The 15,067-nt window shown below is 39.8% G+C and overlaps 1 protein-coding gene across 3 annotated transcripts; it reads left to right on the top strand.

Moving 5' to 3' along the window:
• Positions 1 to 13: 13 nt before the first annotated feature.
• On the top strand, positions 14 to 14,779 carry LOC117550334 (phosphoinositide 3-kinase regulatory subunit 6-like). Of its 3 annotated transcripts, none has more exons than XM_034222732.1 (20): positions 14 to 78; positions 177 to 252; positions 382 to 474; positions 2,209 to 2,312; positions 2,489 to 2,557; positions 3,018 to 3,153; positions 4,085 to 4,154; positions 5,975 to 6,158; positions 7,139 to 7,286; positions 7,368 to 7,460; positions 7,544 to 7,895; positions 8,677 to 8,773; positions 8,854 to 8,973; positions 12,747 to 12,857; positions 12,937 to 13,042; positions 13,133 to 13,203; positions 13,294 to 13,384; positions 13,466 to 13,518; positions 13,786 to 13,886; positions 13,981 to 14,779. In XM_034222732.1, the coding sequence occupies exons 2-20, from the start codon at positions 237 to 239 to the stop codon at positions 14,117 to 14,119; spliced, it is 2,154 nt and encodes a 717-aa protein (XP_034078623.1). In that variant the 5' UTR covers positions 14 to 78; positions 177 to 236; the 3' UTR covers positions 14,120 to 14,779. The 3 variants fall into 3 exon arrangements, with proteins under 3 accessions (XP_034078623.1, XP_034078624.1, XP_034078625.1); XM_034222734.1 differs by having other exon boundaries at positions 32 to 78; positions 160 to 252; XM_034222733.1 differs by having other exon boundaries at positions 31 to 252.
• The last annotated feature ends 288 nt before the right edge of the window (positions 14,780 to 15,067 follow it).

Genomic DNA, 15,067 nt, shown 5'->3' on the forward strand with positions numbered 1-15,067 from the left:
ACTACCTGGCTTTACTACGTCATTTCCAGCACAGGTAGAAGCAGAGGAAGACATTAATTAAAGTAGAAAGCTACAATGGTAAGCTCTGACAGTTTAATTTAGGTTGTTTTGCTTGTATTTCTTCTGATTGGTTGCAAGTGTTTTTATCATTAATGTTAGTTAAGCTGATGTTTCAGTTTTCCTCATTTGCTCTGGTTGGGACGACCTGTTTCGTGAGAGTCTGAAAAGCAGACAACATGGTGGATTCTACCAGTAAGTGCTTTTTAATTTCCTCCAAAAACGAATCGAACCTGTTCAGCTGGTTGAAACTCGGCGTAGGAGAATGTGAACTTGACTGTGGAGGATAATATAACAACAACATGTATGATCTTGTTTTTTAAGCTGATGTTCGTCCCTCGACTTTGGAGTCCAGTCTGAACAACAACATCCAGGCTCTCCTCAAAGAGACGGGCGGACAAAATGCTTTTCAGAAAGGTAGAAATTAGGGAATGAAGGGCAATTTAAAAGAAAACTAAGCCTATTTAACAGTTTGTTTGCATTGCAGCAGCATTAAGGCCTTACACATAAGAGAAGTAAAAGAGTATAAATAAACGAAGAGAAGTACTAAAATGTAAACACCTAAAAACAAATACTTTATTTCTCGAAAAGTCTTAGATTTAGGTTTTAGATTTTAACAATATCCTAAACCTGTATTACTTTTAGTTTTGAGGTCTTACAAGCATCTCTATATTACTTGAACATGATATTGTCTACACTGGACTACAATCCCCAAGAATAATTGATATATTAGTCAACAAACATCAGTGTAATGTCCACAGTCCAACATCAACATCATGTTAAGTGCCTCGATAAACATTCATCTGTTTGTCATCTTGCAATTTACGTATTTATCTAAATAGTTATCACCGCAATAAACAATATTTAATTTTACATTCTGTTCATATTCTATTAACCTGTATATAGACTTCTTGCACTATTTTTTATTTGTATTTTATTATATATGTTGCATCGCTGGACGAGCTAGGTTCATAGGATTATCATTTCCATTTCTACACTGTAGCTCATGTGCATGTGTGATGGAAACTTGTATCATACTTAGGGAGCTTTTAAAGTTCACCATCTGTTCTTCTTTTACAAGCTATTTCAGGAAGCAGCAATAACCTAAATGAGTGGTGAATGGGGTTAGAGCTATTCAGTGTCGTAAGGTTAGGGTGTTGTCCTTTTGTGAAGTGTAGACGTTTCTCCATTTGCTAGAAGACATGTTTTGAAGAATCCTATATATAGTATGATTATCTTTTCTGTGTGTCTCAGCCCCTCCTCTTCTATTCTTGGTGTGAATATCAGACCCTCTGAAGACCTTCTGACTTTGTACTTCGCTGCAGACTGCTTGACTCTCTGTAACGATCAAATCAAATCAAGTTTTATTTATGTAGCACATTTATAAACGATTTTTGGTGGAGCCAAAGTGCTGTACATAAAATAAAAATAGCCTACAGTAGAGACACTTTACAGCAAATACAACAGCACAGATTGTTCAGAATATAAGTATGAGAAAAATGACACCCTTTATCCTTAGACCCTCTGTCCTTAGTCCCTCTGTCCTTAGACCCTCTATCCTTAGACCCTCTGTCCTTAGACCCTCTGTCCTTAGACCCTCTGTCCTTAGACCCTCTATCCTTAGACCCTCTGTCCTTAGACCCTCTATCCTTAGACCCTCTGTCCTTAGACCCTCTGTCCTCAGACCCTCTGTCCTCAGACCCTCTGTCCTTAGACCCTCTGTCCTCAGACCCTCTGTCCTTAGACCCTCACATCGTACAAGGAAACACTTCCAGAGAAAACCCACAGTTTAAGGGAACATGGGAGAAACCTCAGGGAGAGCAACAGAGGAGGGATCCCTCTCCCAGGACGGACAGACGTGCAATAGATGCCGTGTGTAAATCCAAGAGATAATACATTTTACAGCATATAGACCGAATGTTAGGAAATGCATGTGTCTGTAATAAGAAGATGAATCCACGAGGATGTCAGCTGTACGATGTACCTTCTTGCAAGAATAAACTCCCTAAAAGACTGTCTTATTTCAAGAATCTTCAATTCAGTTACGGAAAGGTTTCCTCACCATTTTATATTATTTACTGGTTTGTCTCAATAAGTTTCCACCACACATGACATTAAAACCTTTGAATCTTGAATCTGTGTGCTCTGCAGGGATGCTGCGATGGAGTCTTCAGAGGAAGCTGGAGGCCGATCCCTCCTGCAGCGTTTCATTGATCAGACTGCTGGTCAAAGAGCTGAAAAAGAGGCAGGAGATGGTAAACCATTAAAATATGCCTTCAGATTTCAATGTCCATTACAAATTACAATGTAGATTTCCAAAGACTTGTGTGTGTCTGTCTTGTAGAGGAAGAGTTGTTTATAATTCTGCCTGCATACTTAATTTTTTTCATAAATGTTATGTAACTGTTATCTTTTATTTGATGTCTCTTAGATCCAAAAAACACAATCCTTCACACATGTGATCCCAGTGCTGCACATGCTCTACTCTGTGGTTATTAAGGTAAGACACATCTCTATACCTTCATTAAGGAAGTTATGTTTTCAGTTCAGGTGGTTTGTCTTTCAGTAAGATTATAGAAAAACCACTGTCCGAATTTTAATGAAACTTGGTGAAAGGGGGAAGCATGCAACAAGGAAGAACTCATTAAATTTCAAATCAAATCAAATCAAGTTTTATTTATAGCACATTTATAAACGATTTTTGGTGGAGCCAAAGTGCTGTACATATAATAAAAATAGCCTACAGTAGAGACACTTTACAGCAAATACAACAGCACAGATTGTTCAGTATATCAGTATGTGAAAAACGACACCCTCTTTACATTTGGGAACGAATCTGATCCGGATTCACACACTATTTTTGACTTTATTTAACAATGAAATAGCATTGCCTTGTCCGAAATACAGTTGGTAGTGATGTCAGTTTTACAGTTTTGCTGATTCTGTACTTATCTTTCCAGTCAGGTGTCATGATTCCTACCAGCCTTTTCCAGACAGTGTATGACCGTTTGATGAAATTGCTGATATTACCGTCGCCTTACTCCACTGTGGCCCACAGCACTATGAGGAGCATCAAAATGGAAATGACCACACCAGGTATGAAGCATCAGCAGACACAAAAGAGTGGTGCAGGGGTTTTACTTCAACACCGCTAAGCTAAAGGTGGCTAACGTTGGGCTATAAAGGAACTACAGCACGGTCACATGACTTCACGTCACCACTGCTAAGCTAAAGGAGGCTAATGTTGGGCTATAAAGGAACTACAGCACGGTCACATGACTTCACGTCACCACCGCTAAGTTAAAGGTGGCTAATGTTGGGCTATAAAGGAACTACAGCACGGTCACATGACTTCACGTCACCACTGCTAAGCTAAAGGAGGCTAATGTTGGGCTCTAAAGGAACTACAGCACGGTCACATGACTTCACGTCACCACCGCTAAGCTAAAGGCGGCTAATGTTGGGCTATAAAGGAACTACAGCACGGTCACATGACTTCACATCACCACCGCTAAGCTAAAGGTGGCTAATGTTGGGCTATAAAGGAACTACAGCACGGTCACATGACTTCACGTCACCACCGCTAAGCTAAAGGTGGCTAATGTTGGGCGTGATGACGTTTAGTCGTCTCATTTAGACTCTTGTTTTTAAATTCGCCTGTGGGGTATTTAATGACTTGTTTTATATAGTAGAACAAAATGTTAAAATCTGTTTCGGTTGTGTTAACCACAAACTCATTGACTTCAAGACCATAGATCCCGGAAATACCAAACAATTGTCTTGATTACCTGTTTTAGGATGCATTATTGCACCACTCATAGAATAAAATGTAAAAATATTTTCAGCACAGAACTTGTTTCAGACTTCAAACCAAAAACCAATTCAATAAACCATTGCCTTTGAGACAGGCGAACTGGAAGGGCCAAAATGCTTACTCATTACGGGGTTTAAGACTCATTCCTGCACCACTATAGAGTATCATGGTGTAAAATAAGTTTTCTTGACGGTCTAATCCTTCCTCTAACAGGTTCCTTATATCTAAGGACAGTCACTGCAGAGCAGAACTTGAGGAAGGAGCATCACGCCTTGCAGGAAAAGTGAGTTTATAGTTTGAATGACAATCATCTTGTATTAAAGGTCCCCTATTATACTGTTTTCCATCAATATATTATAGGTCTCAGATATATCCAGAGCCTGTCTTTGATTGGCTGAAACACCAAACAGCTCATTGCAGCATTACCCATAATCCCCTCTGTTTCAGCCCTGTTTCCAAAGTGTTGATGCTCTGTCTGTTACTTTAGATGAAAATAAGGAGCCCCTCCCCACGCCCCTCTGAGAGAGATTTGGTTACAAAGAACTCAATGGAGCTCTAGGAGGAGATTCAGGTGATAAGGGGGGGGGGGGGGGGGGTTACCTTGGTTGCTGATTGGCTAATGGTTACACAAGACAACACATCGTTATGACATCACAAAGTGGCCAAAATCTGATCAGCTCATTTTCAGACAGGTTTTTATAGAAATGGATCAAAAAGAGAGAGAATCTTTGTTCCTGAAACTTTCAGAGTCTCTTTCCACAGAGGGGACACATGTTGATGTAGAAGAGACATGAAGAAGAGGGGACACATGTTGATGTAGAAGAGACATGAAGAAGAGGGGACACATGTTGATGTAGAAGAGACATGAGGAAGAGGGGACACATGTTGATTTAGAAGAGACATGAAGAAGAGGGGACATATGTTGATGTAGAAGAGACATGAAGAAGAGGGGACACATGTTGATTTAGAAGAGACATGAAGAAGAGGGGACACATGTTGATTTAGAAGAGACATGAAGAAGAGGGGACATATGTTGATGTAGAAGAGACATGAAGAAGAGGGGACACATGTTGATGTAGAAGAGACATGAAGAAGAGGGGACACATGTTGATTTAGAAGAGACATGAAGAAGAGGGGACATATGTTGATGTAGAAGAGACATGAAGAAGAGGGGACACATGTTGATGTAGAAGAGACATGAAGAAGAGGGGACACATGTTGATGTAGAAGAGACATGAAGAAGAGGGGACACATGTTGATGTAGAAGAGACATGAAGAAGAGGGGACACATGTTGATGTCGAAGACACATGAAGAAGAGGGGACACATGTTGATGTAGAAGAGACATGGAGAAGAGGGGACACATGTTGATGTAGAGGAGACATGAAGAAGAGGGGACACATATTGATGTAGAAGAGACATGAAGAAGAGGGGACACATGTTGATGTAGAAGAGACATGAAGAAGAGGGGACACATGTTGATGTAGAAGAGACATGAAGAAGAGGGGACACATGGAGATGAAGAAGAGACATGAAGAAGAGGGGACACATGTTGATGTAGAAGAGACATGAAGAAGAGGGGAAACATGTTGATGTAGAAGAGACATGAAGAAGAGGGGACACATGTTGATGTAGAAGAGACATGAGGAAGAGGGGACACATGTTGATGTAGAAGAGACGTGAAGAAGAGGGGACACATGTTGTTGTAGAAGAGACATGAAGAAGAGGGGACACATGTTGATGTAGAAGAGACATGAAGAAGAGGGGACACATGTTGATGTAGAAGAGACATGAAGAAGAGGGGACACATGTTGATGTAGAGGAGACATGAAGAAGAGGGGACACATGTTGATGTAGAAGAGACATGAAGAAGAGGGGACACATGTTGATGTAGAAGAGACATGAAGAAGAGGGGACACATGTTGATGTAGAAGAGACATGAAGAAGAGGGGACACATGTCGATATAGAAGAGACATGAAGAAGACGGGACACATGTTGATATAGAAGAGACATGAAGAAGTGGATTTTGCATAATAGGAGACCTTTAACTTGCAAAATGTAACACTACCTAAACCTTTACTACTACCTGCTGATGTCCTGCAGGGTGTTTGTGCTCGCTGACCCGGCTGTGTTTTCTGCTCCACTGGAGGCAGCAGTAAGAGCACATTTGGAGGCGTCCAACTTTCTCAAAGACGCACCAACCATGGAGAGAAATGTGTTGCAACGTGTGCTGCAGACGGGGCTGGGAATTAACTGTCAGAGCTCCAGACTGGCTCAAGCTCTGGAGGTGAGATAGATTATGAAGTTGTTTGGGTAAAGTAAGACAGATATGTTTATATAATATAACTATTGTGTATTTGGATATTTGGTTCAGACATTCAATCATCTCACTGGATGATCCTTTCAGAGTTATACTTCCCCAGAGCAAGACATAATCTCAAAACCTACACATATTATTAATGTATTATCTCTTCGATTTACACACGGCATCTATTGCACGTCTGTCCGTCCTCGGAGAGGGATCCCTCCTCTCTTGCTCTCCCTGAGGTTTCTCCCTTGTTCCCTTTAAACTGTGGGTTTTCTCCGGAAGTTTTTCCTTGTACGATGTGAGGGTCTAAGGACAGAGGGTCTAAGGACAGAGGGTCTAAGGACAGAGGGTCTAAGGACAGAGGGTGTCGTATTGTCATACTGATATTCTGTACAAACTGTGAAGTCCACTGAGACAAATGTAACATTTGTGATATTGGGCTGTATAAATAAACATTGATTGATTGATTGATATTCATAGCGGTGAAAAGTAGCCTCAAGAACACTGTAGTGACCACGATATCGATTTGTTTGATTCTTTTGTTTGTGATTCCCTCATGGGCTGACAGATGAATAGACGCTTGTTGTTGAGAAAAAAGGAATGTCCAGATGCGATTGAAAAGTAAAATATTCTTGATATTCCAAAAGGTGATGCAAAAAATGAATACACTTTTTCAAACAAACTATTTCCTACATAAACTGGTACTTAAATGTATACTAAAAGGAGAATAAGGAACCACACTATAGTGTCACACTCCCAAGAATGTAGTCTAAATTGATAAATTATTATAAACTAAGGAAATGGCTCTTACAAACACTCTTGTGATTTGTCCAATAATTTAGTTTATGACCAATTCCATCTCCCTTAAACTAGGATTATGTATTATAAATGTCCCTGCTTTGGAACGAATGAAGGATTTCCGATTCAGTATAATCCTGCTTCTTGTTTTTGTGTTTCAGGCTTTAGAGGAACCCATGGTAGAGAAACATTTCCAGGAAGTGATTCTGGCCGTGGAGAAGAGTTTGAAGCAAGGTGCAGAGGGTCGTGCAAACTATCTGAACAAACTACAACACATTTACAGAGACATCTTGAGTGCCTCTAAAGAAGGTGTGTGTTCTGCTCTGTTGTAGATATGAATTAAGATATTGACAGGGTTACCACGACGTTAACGTTACCCTGTGTTTTCAGATGGACCCAGACTAGATCCTGGTTCTGTGCGCAGCACTGCAATGCCTTTCCCAGGGATCAACTTCCTCTTGTGGAGAGAAGAAGAGGATCTATGTGAGTCAATCAGACAAACTATTCTATATTTCTGTCAGTAAAATCCAGTTGATGCAGTAAAACTTAATGAATCTGTCCCAAAGGGAATCTGCTGGCAAACTTCGCCTGCTCTAACTCAGCCAGTGTTGATGAAGAGGAGAAGGACAAAAGGGATTCAGTCCAGTCTAGAGACAGTGGCATAGTGAGAGATCGGAACGACTGTGACGACGCAGTGACATCTCCGGTCAGAAATCATGCACCGGCAATCTCACGAAGAAATGGCTATAAGAACTCAAGCTTAGCAGATAAACTGAGTCTCGTGATGAAGAAGATGGAAGCATGTCCTGGAAGTTCTCCTCTCCTCGATGAAAACAGAGGTCATCACACAGCCAGGGTCGTGGTACTGGGAGACAACCGTGTGCTTGGAAGACTTTCCAGGGCTTATCACTCGATCCGGTGAGTTGCTGGTTTGTTCTTCTTCCAAAAGGTGTATTATTACATGTGTTTCTAATCTCGAAACCCATCGGTCAGATGACAATTTATTCTTAGAAGGAACGTGGCAATATTGCTATGGGATATCTGAACTATGACTTCCTTGTATGTGTGCCCCTTAATTGCTTACAGTCCAATTAGCAACTTAAGACGTGAGAATGGAGATGGAGTAGAAAGACTACGTGAAGGATTGGATTGTATCACAAGTAGACTCTTGACACGCTGATTTTAGGCTAATAGAAAGTGATCCTTTTTAGAAATGCAACACTTCAATCAGCAATGATTGGGATGAAAAATAGGATCAACGCTTTCCCAAATGCATTTTAGGAGCCACTTAGGAAAAACCTGACCTTTGGTAGGAGGTCATTAATCTAGTAATTATGATGAGCAGATGCATTAGCCATTTAGCCAATGTTTGTCCTCTTGCCAGTAGGTTTTTCAAAGCTATCACATCACTTTTGGATTTAGGGACGGAGGGTAAAGGGGGAGAAATAATGCATCGAGAGCATTGTGTTTGGCCTGTATTGTTCTCGACACGGACTGTTTACTTGCAAAGAACCACAGCCCGCTCAAATTGGTTAAAACTACTTCAATCAAAAACAGAAACCATGGCAAAATCTTGGTATGCATGCAGAATCTGCTAATAAGAATGTTTCTTAAACCTTTTCTGCTTTTGCATTATGTCTGTGCACTTCTATAAGTTTACTCATTTTACCACCACTGTTTTCCGTGTATTTCCCAACAGAAAAAGAGAGTCAAAACATCTAATTTTGACCAATAAACTGAACATACGGTTGTACTACATCCCAGTCACTGATGGGGATCCTTCGCTCAGTTCAACTGTGAGTTATACTCAAAGCTAAACTAACTGCCGTAATTGAAGTACAGTACATGACCCTAATATGTCTGTTATTTCTCAAAGGGAAGCCCATGTCAGGATGGAGGCACATTGTCTCTTTCTTCTTTATTGGGAAGAGTAGATCCATGTTACAACAACAACATCAACAGTCTGGGAGCTGCAATCTCCAAACTGACTGGAAAGGTAACCATAGATTAGACAAGACAGTGATGCTAGCAGCTCTTAGTTTAGACGGTCTCATGACTTCATGTCACCACCGCTAAGCTAAAGGCGGTTGATGTTGGGCTATAAAGGAACTACAGCACGGTCACATGACTTCACGTCACCACGCTAAGCTAAAGGCGGCTAATGTTGGGCTATAAAGGAACTACAGCACGGTCACATGACTTCACGTCACCACCGCTAAGCTAAAGGTGGCTAATGTTGGGCTATAAAGGAACTACAGCACGGTCACATGACTTCACGTCACCACGCTAAGCTAAAGGTGGCTAATGTTGGGCTATAAAGGAACTACAGCACGGTCACATGACTTCACGTCACCACCGCTAAGCTAAAGGTGGCTAATGTTGGGCTATAAAGGAACTACAGCACGGTCACATGACTTCACGTCACCACCGCTAAGCTAAAGGTGACTAATGTTGGGCTATAAAGGAACTGCAGCACGGTCACATGACTTCACGTCACCACCGCTAAGCTAAAGGTGGCTAATGTTGGGCTATAAAGGAACTACAGCACGGTCACATGACTTCACGTCACCACCGCTAAGCTAAAGGTGGCTAATGTTGGGCTATAAAGGAACTACAGCACGGTCACATGACTTCACATCACCACCGCTAAGCTAAAAGCGGCTAGTGTTTGGTGTGATGACACGTATAGTAGTGTTATTTCAACCCAGTCTCACGGCATTTCGTGTAATAGTCACGAATATAAAATGTAATCTATTGATTCGTGTTCATCAACACGACTTCCCCCTTTTTTTCGTGTCACACAGAACAATTTTAATAGCAATGTATATCTATTGGTAGTATGTTTTGTGCAGGGACGTGCACAGGTACGGGCTAATGTTACCTGGGCAACAGCCCCTTTGGCCTTTTTGGCTGACCTGCCCCTCTGGAGAGAGCGAGAGTTTGTTTTTCTGTTGTGGCCGAATCAACATGATGAACCCACAATTAGTATTGTAGCGTCTCGCTGCGGGAAACACACTTTGTCAGCGCTCTCATCTGCCGGTGCGTTAAGACCACCTCAGTGTCGGATTTTGGAAACTTGATTTTGAGTTGTCTCAAGGCAGTTAGGGTATAAGGGACAAACCAGGGGACTTTACTTCCTCTTGATACCGTCGGTTATTTACAAAAGAACACCTAAATATAGCCTACTTGTTGTTATTGAGCTTCTGTCTTTCTGTGTCTTCTCATCTGTAAACTCCCTCAACGCTCGCTCTCTTTTCTTGATCGCCCTCTCACGGGTGAACAGTTCAATGTCCCGCTTCATTGTAGGATTTCTGCCATGTCTCTACCACTTCAGTTTGACAATCTCTGTTACTAAGTTATGGAATACTAAATAAATAAGTAATTAGATACCTTACCGTTAGTGTGCTCATAAAGAATGATAAGAATAAGAATGCGTTTTGAACTGGTTTCATTAATTAGTGAGTTTATTTAAGGTAATTAGTTAGAGGCCCTATTTTATCAGTATGTCTGGACTGCACAGCAGTTACAATCATCAAACTACATTAAAACAGAATTGTCTCCATTTTGTTTGTAATTGTTACTAACATTAGATATTTTTAATGAGATATGGACCGCAAAACAAAAATGTTCCCTGGTTTTCATTTTTAAAATCAAGTCACCGAATGCAAGTAGTCGCCTTAGCGTATTTTGTTATGAGATGTGAATTACTGTTCAATTTAGTTGATGTAATAATCGTTTCTTTTACATTAAAAACAAGTTACAATTTTCAAAAGGTCCAAATGTCTGTGCACGTCCCTGGTTTTGTGCCTGCACCACGTCTTTTTGTCCGGTTGGGTCTTGGAAGACCGGAAGCTGTGCGGTTCATAAAAACATTTTATTACTCAATATCAAGCCACGATTATTGTTTTTATTTTTAATTGTATAATGTCTGACTTTTTTTGCCGTCCGTGAGGAAAATATATGGGGCTCAGACAGTGGCGGCTCCAGAGTATTTTTGTTGGGTAATCTATGGTAGGGCTAACCCACAGTGGTGGGGCTCAAGTCAGTATTTCTAATGTAATTACATACACGCTCCCCTTGACAGTGAAACGCCACGCGTGAGGTTTAGATTATTTCCCTGTCTCAATCCAAATTGAACTGTATGAAATAAAAAGGGACATCTGTCTTGTAGTAAATAAAAAGGGCGACCTGGAGCCAATCCTGCAATTTCTCCACAGGTGAAAGAGTTGACATCCTGAAAACCCAACCCCTGCAGGGGGGTCTGGGGGGATTGTCCCCCAGGAGATTTTTTGAAATACTAACATCAAATACACATTCTTGTACTCTCTTCAGAAGAACAATAAATAAATCTATTACTACACGACATATTTAAAAAAATGAATGCCATTTTAGTTTTTTGTTACTTTGTTCTGAAAGCTGAACCTGCTGCTCCTCACAGAGAGAAGAGGGAAGAGGCTGTGAATTACTTTACATTGTGGATAAGGGTGGATAGCCCCCATTGTTCTGTGTGTCAAAATGAAAGACAGCCCACACACCTATCTATCATCAAACCGTGGGGTCTTATTTCATTACGGGTTGATTTCTATCAACACGTAATGTTGTATCGATGTATATAGAGATGTATTACAGTAAAAGTATTCTCCGTCGGGACTTCCTGCAACAACAACACGCCGTTATCTTGATTCTGATTGGCCAGAAGACATTATCAAAGATGTTCTATTAAGAAGACGATCACTATGTGACAAAAGTTTTTTCAAAACCGTTTCTAGTCTTCGGTATTTCCAGACAAGTGGACAAGTGGCTACTGAAATCAATCTTACTAACCGCTGTCTGTGCAATTTACTCCGCGCGAGTTGGCGGACCTTATTTAGCTTACTTTAACATCATTTTTCATGGTGGGGCTAAGCCATTTCTTGGTATGGCTGTAGCCTACCCCAGCCATACCCTGGCGCCACCACTGGTCTCAGAGCCTCAGAATACTGAAATCTGTATTTTTAAAATATGTTTTCTTTCTATTTTGTTATTATTTACATTGCTTTTAAAATCGTTCTGTGTGACACGAAAAAAATGGGGAAATCGTGTTGGTGAACACGAATCAATAGATTACATTTCGTGAGTAGGCTATAACACGAAATCCTGTGAGACTGGGTTGGTTATTTAGCCACTGCCGTTTTTGAATTCACTAGTGGGGTATTTACTGACGTGGTTTTGGCTTAGAACAAAACCTCTTAAACCTGTATTAACCACTACATTTTTCATGCATCTACCCATAACTCATCAAAAACAACTTTGAGACAACGAAACATCGAAGTTGTTAGCAGAGCAGTGCTTTGGGCTAATGCTAAGTAGCATGCTTACATGCTCGCAATGAAAATGCTTAGATGCTAATGTTAAGAGGGTACAATATCTACCACATAGTATAGGCCTACTGTTTAAGGATGCTAACATTTGGGCAATTAGCATTTAGCACTAACATTTGCATCCATAGAGCCATTATCTAAATAGTTATTTAATTTCATCTTACTGTACAATATTTAATTTTACATTCTATTCTTGTTTACATCATATTCTATTTACTTGTATATAGACTTCTTGCACAATTTTGTATTTGTATTTTTGTATTTTATTATACATGTTGCATCGTTGGAGGAGCTCGGGTCATTTTCATTGCCATTTCTACACTGTAGCTTATGTGCATATGACATTAAAACCTTTGAATCTTGAAAATGCTATCATAGCTAACATCTCTGCAATGTTTCTCTACTGCAGCAGGCTAACAAAAGCGAGTCACCGGTGCAAAACCACTACTTACTGGACACGCTGTGTTACTACCTTCGCTGTGGGACGCAGCCAGTCAACGTGCCGCTCTATTCAGTGAAGGTACAGTGATATAATGAACATGTATGCAAATGTAAAAGGCAGAGGGATGTTGGGTTCACATGCACTTCCTGCTGTTTAGATAACCCGCTCCAGCTCTGAAGGGCAATCTGTGGTGGAGGAGATGTTTGTGTCCCATCTGGAGGCCGACATCCCAGAGTTCAGACACCTCAAAGAAAAGTTATCAAGTATGTTTCTGGACCTCTTTTTATCCTCGTATACTAACTGTGACTGTGTTAAAATCATAGCTACTCAAAGTGACGTGTTGTCTTTGGCAGAGAGGACGTCTGTATGGCCAAAGAAGCCAACAAAAGTCCTCGGAGCAGTCATCTCTGTCAGCTACACAAAGGTACAGTCCTTATCATTAATGGTCATTTGAATACCTTCTTTTTAGTATTAACTTCAGCAGAATATTGGCTAACTATCATATCCTCATCAGATCTCTCTAAGCAGACGACAGGTTGTAGATGGAGAGGCGACCATGATCTATGGCGTGGCGGTTACATCAGAGCCGGCAGCTTTAACATCAGGTTTACCTTCTTTTATTTTTTACTACGTTTACAGATATATATCAATGCAAGAAAATGAAATCCTTATCACTTTTTCTTCAGGTGTAAATCGACTTGATGTCATGTTTGACAGTCTGAACCCGGTGTACAACTCAGTAAGTATTTAATTATATTTCTGTCATTCAAAGTAATATTTCTAGTGGTAAAGCAGCGGTTTGAGCTAATGCTAAATAGCGTGCTAACATGATCGCAATGAAAATGCTGAACTAACATTGCCATGCGTAGAACACATACAAAAAAACTTCCAGATGAGGGAACAGGAAGTGCTACAATGCTGACTCAATTCAGGGTTTTTTAGGACTCATTCCTGCACCACTTTATTGTAACTGAACCTTTCTAAACCTTTTCTGTTTTCATTTTAGACGATCAAAACCCAGAGCATCACCATCCGGACGCTGGAGCATCGAACGCTCTCTGTGTGTTTGGACAAAGACTCCTGCAGGACATACACTGACGTTCAAAGGTCATTTACGACACTCAAATATAGCTTTTTTCACATTTTCTCTTAACAGTAAGCAGATTGAAAGTGATATAAATGTAATGTTATAACTTTACAGGCTAGATATCACTCCCTGTTTGGACCCAGGATGTGACATCGGCTCCCGAAGATCTTTAGTTCCAATTGTGGACTTTAGCAAATATCTGGACAAAGCCCTCTCGCTGCCCATCCAAACGTTCACAGGTGTGACCGTCTGAGGACCGTCAGCTGTGTGCAGAAAACGCTGTAGATAATGCTCTTGTTGCACAAAATAGTGGGTTACTAAGTGTAAATTAATCCAATGTTTATGCTAATTGTAAATGCTAAAAATGGGAGCTTAAATCAAAGCATTACCAACATTTTTCTATCTTATTTGACAAAAAACCTTTGTTATTGTAATTTTAATCCCTTAAAATACATTTTTTATTATCACACTTATTTAAAATATGAAAATAATGCTAAAGCAATGTATAAGAGTTGCTTTCAATGCAGTCGGACTACCACTTGGAAATGTCCGTTTTTGTTTATTCCAGCTAATTGTGTGGCATGTTCATCAATATATAGCAACTGGAAGTTAGTAATCATTAATTGACGGTCCATTGTGTGAACTGATAGTGACTTGATCATTTGTTTTAATGGTGGAGTTCATAATTAATCTCGTATTAAATCTTTATATAACTTAATTTACTTTAGTACGGTTTAAGGTTTAGTTAAAGGTACTTTAAGTTTGTGTTTCCGTTTAAACTGGTAACAAAATAAAGTGTTATTCTGGGAAAATAATGTTGAGTTTCTAAATTCCTCAATGTGAATGTTATGTAAAAGAAACGTGTCATAAAGTAAAATGCTGTAAATTAAATAACCTATGACTAAATATTTTACTTAAGTGTGAAATAATGATTTTCTTTTATTAGAAATGGGAACATTTTTAAAACGGTAGCATTATTATATAAAATAAAAAGTGTTATTATAATTATTACTGTTATTATTAAAGGTATTATTATTATTATGAAAAATGTATCTGTTATTGACTTCTACTTATGTGTTTACATTTGTTAATTTAAATAACAGATTTTCCCCCCACTAAAATATGTTCCTACCCCCCTTCTGTCAATAATAATAATAATAATAATGAAATATATAAAACGTACAGGTTGAAAAACAAAAAA

This window comes from Gymnodraco acuticeps, unplaced genomic scaffold (genome assembly GCF_902827175.1).
Source record: "Gymnodraco acuticeps unplaced genomic scaffold, fGymAcu1.1, whole genome shotgun sequence".
NCBI classification, from domain to species: Eukaryota; Metazoa; Chordata; class Actinopteri; order Perciformes; family Bathydraconidae; genus Gymnodraco; species Gymnodraco acuticeps.

Excerpts from the sequence above, each read along its gene's own strand:
- LOC117550334 (XM_034222732.1), top strand. Across the intron at positions 7,287-7,367 it reads CTTGAGTGCCTCTAAAGAAG|ATGGACCCAGACTAGATCCT; the intron begins GTGTGTGTTCTG and ends CTGTGTTTTCAG. Across the intron at positions 13,043-13,132 it reads CCTCAAAGAAAAGTTATCAA|AGAGGACGTCTGTATGGCCA; the intron begins GTATGTTTCTGG and ends TGTCTTTGGCAG.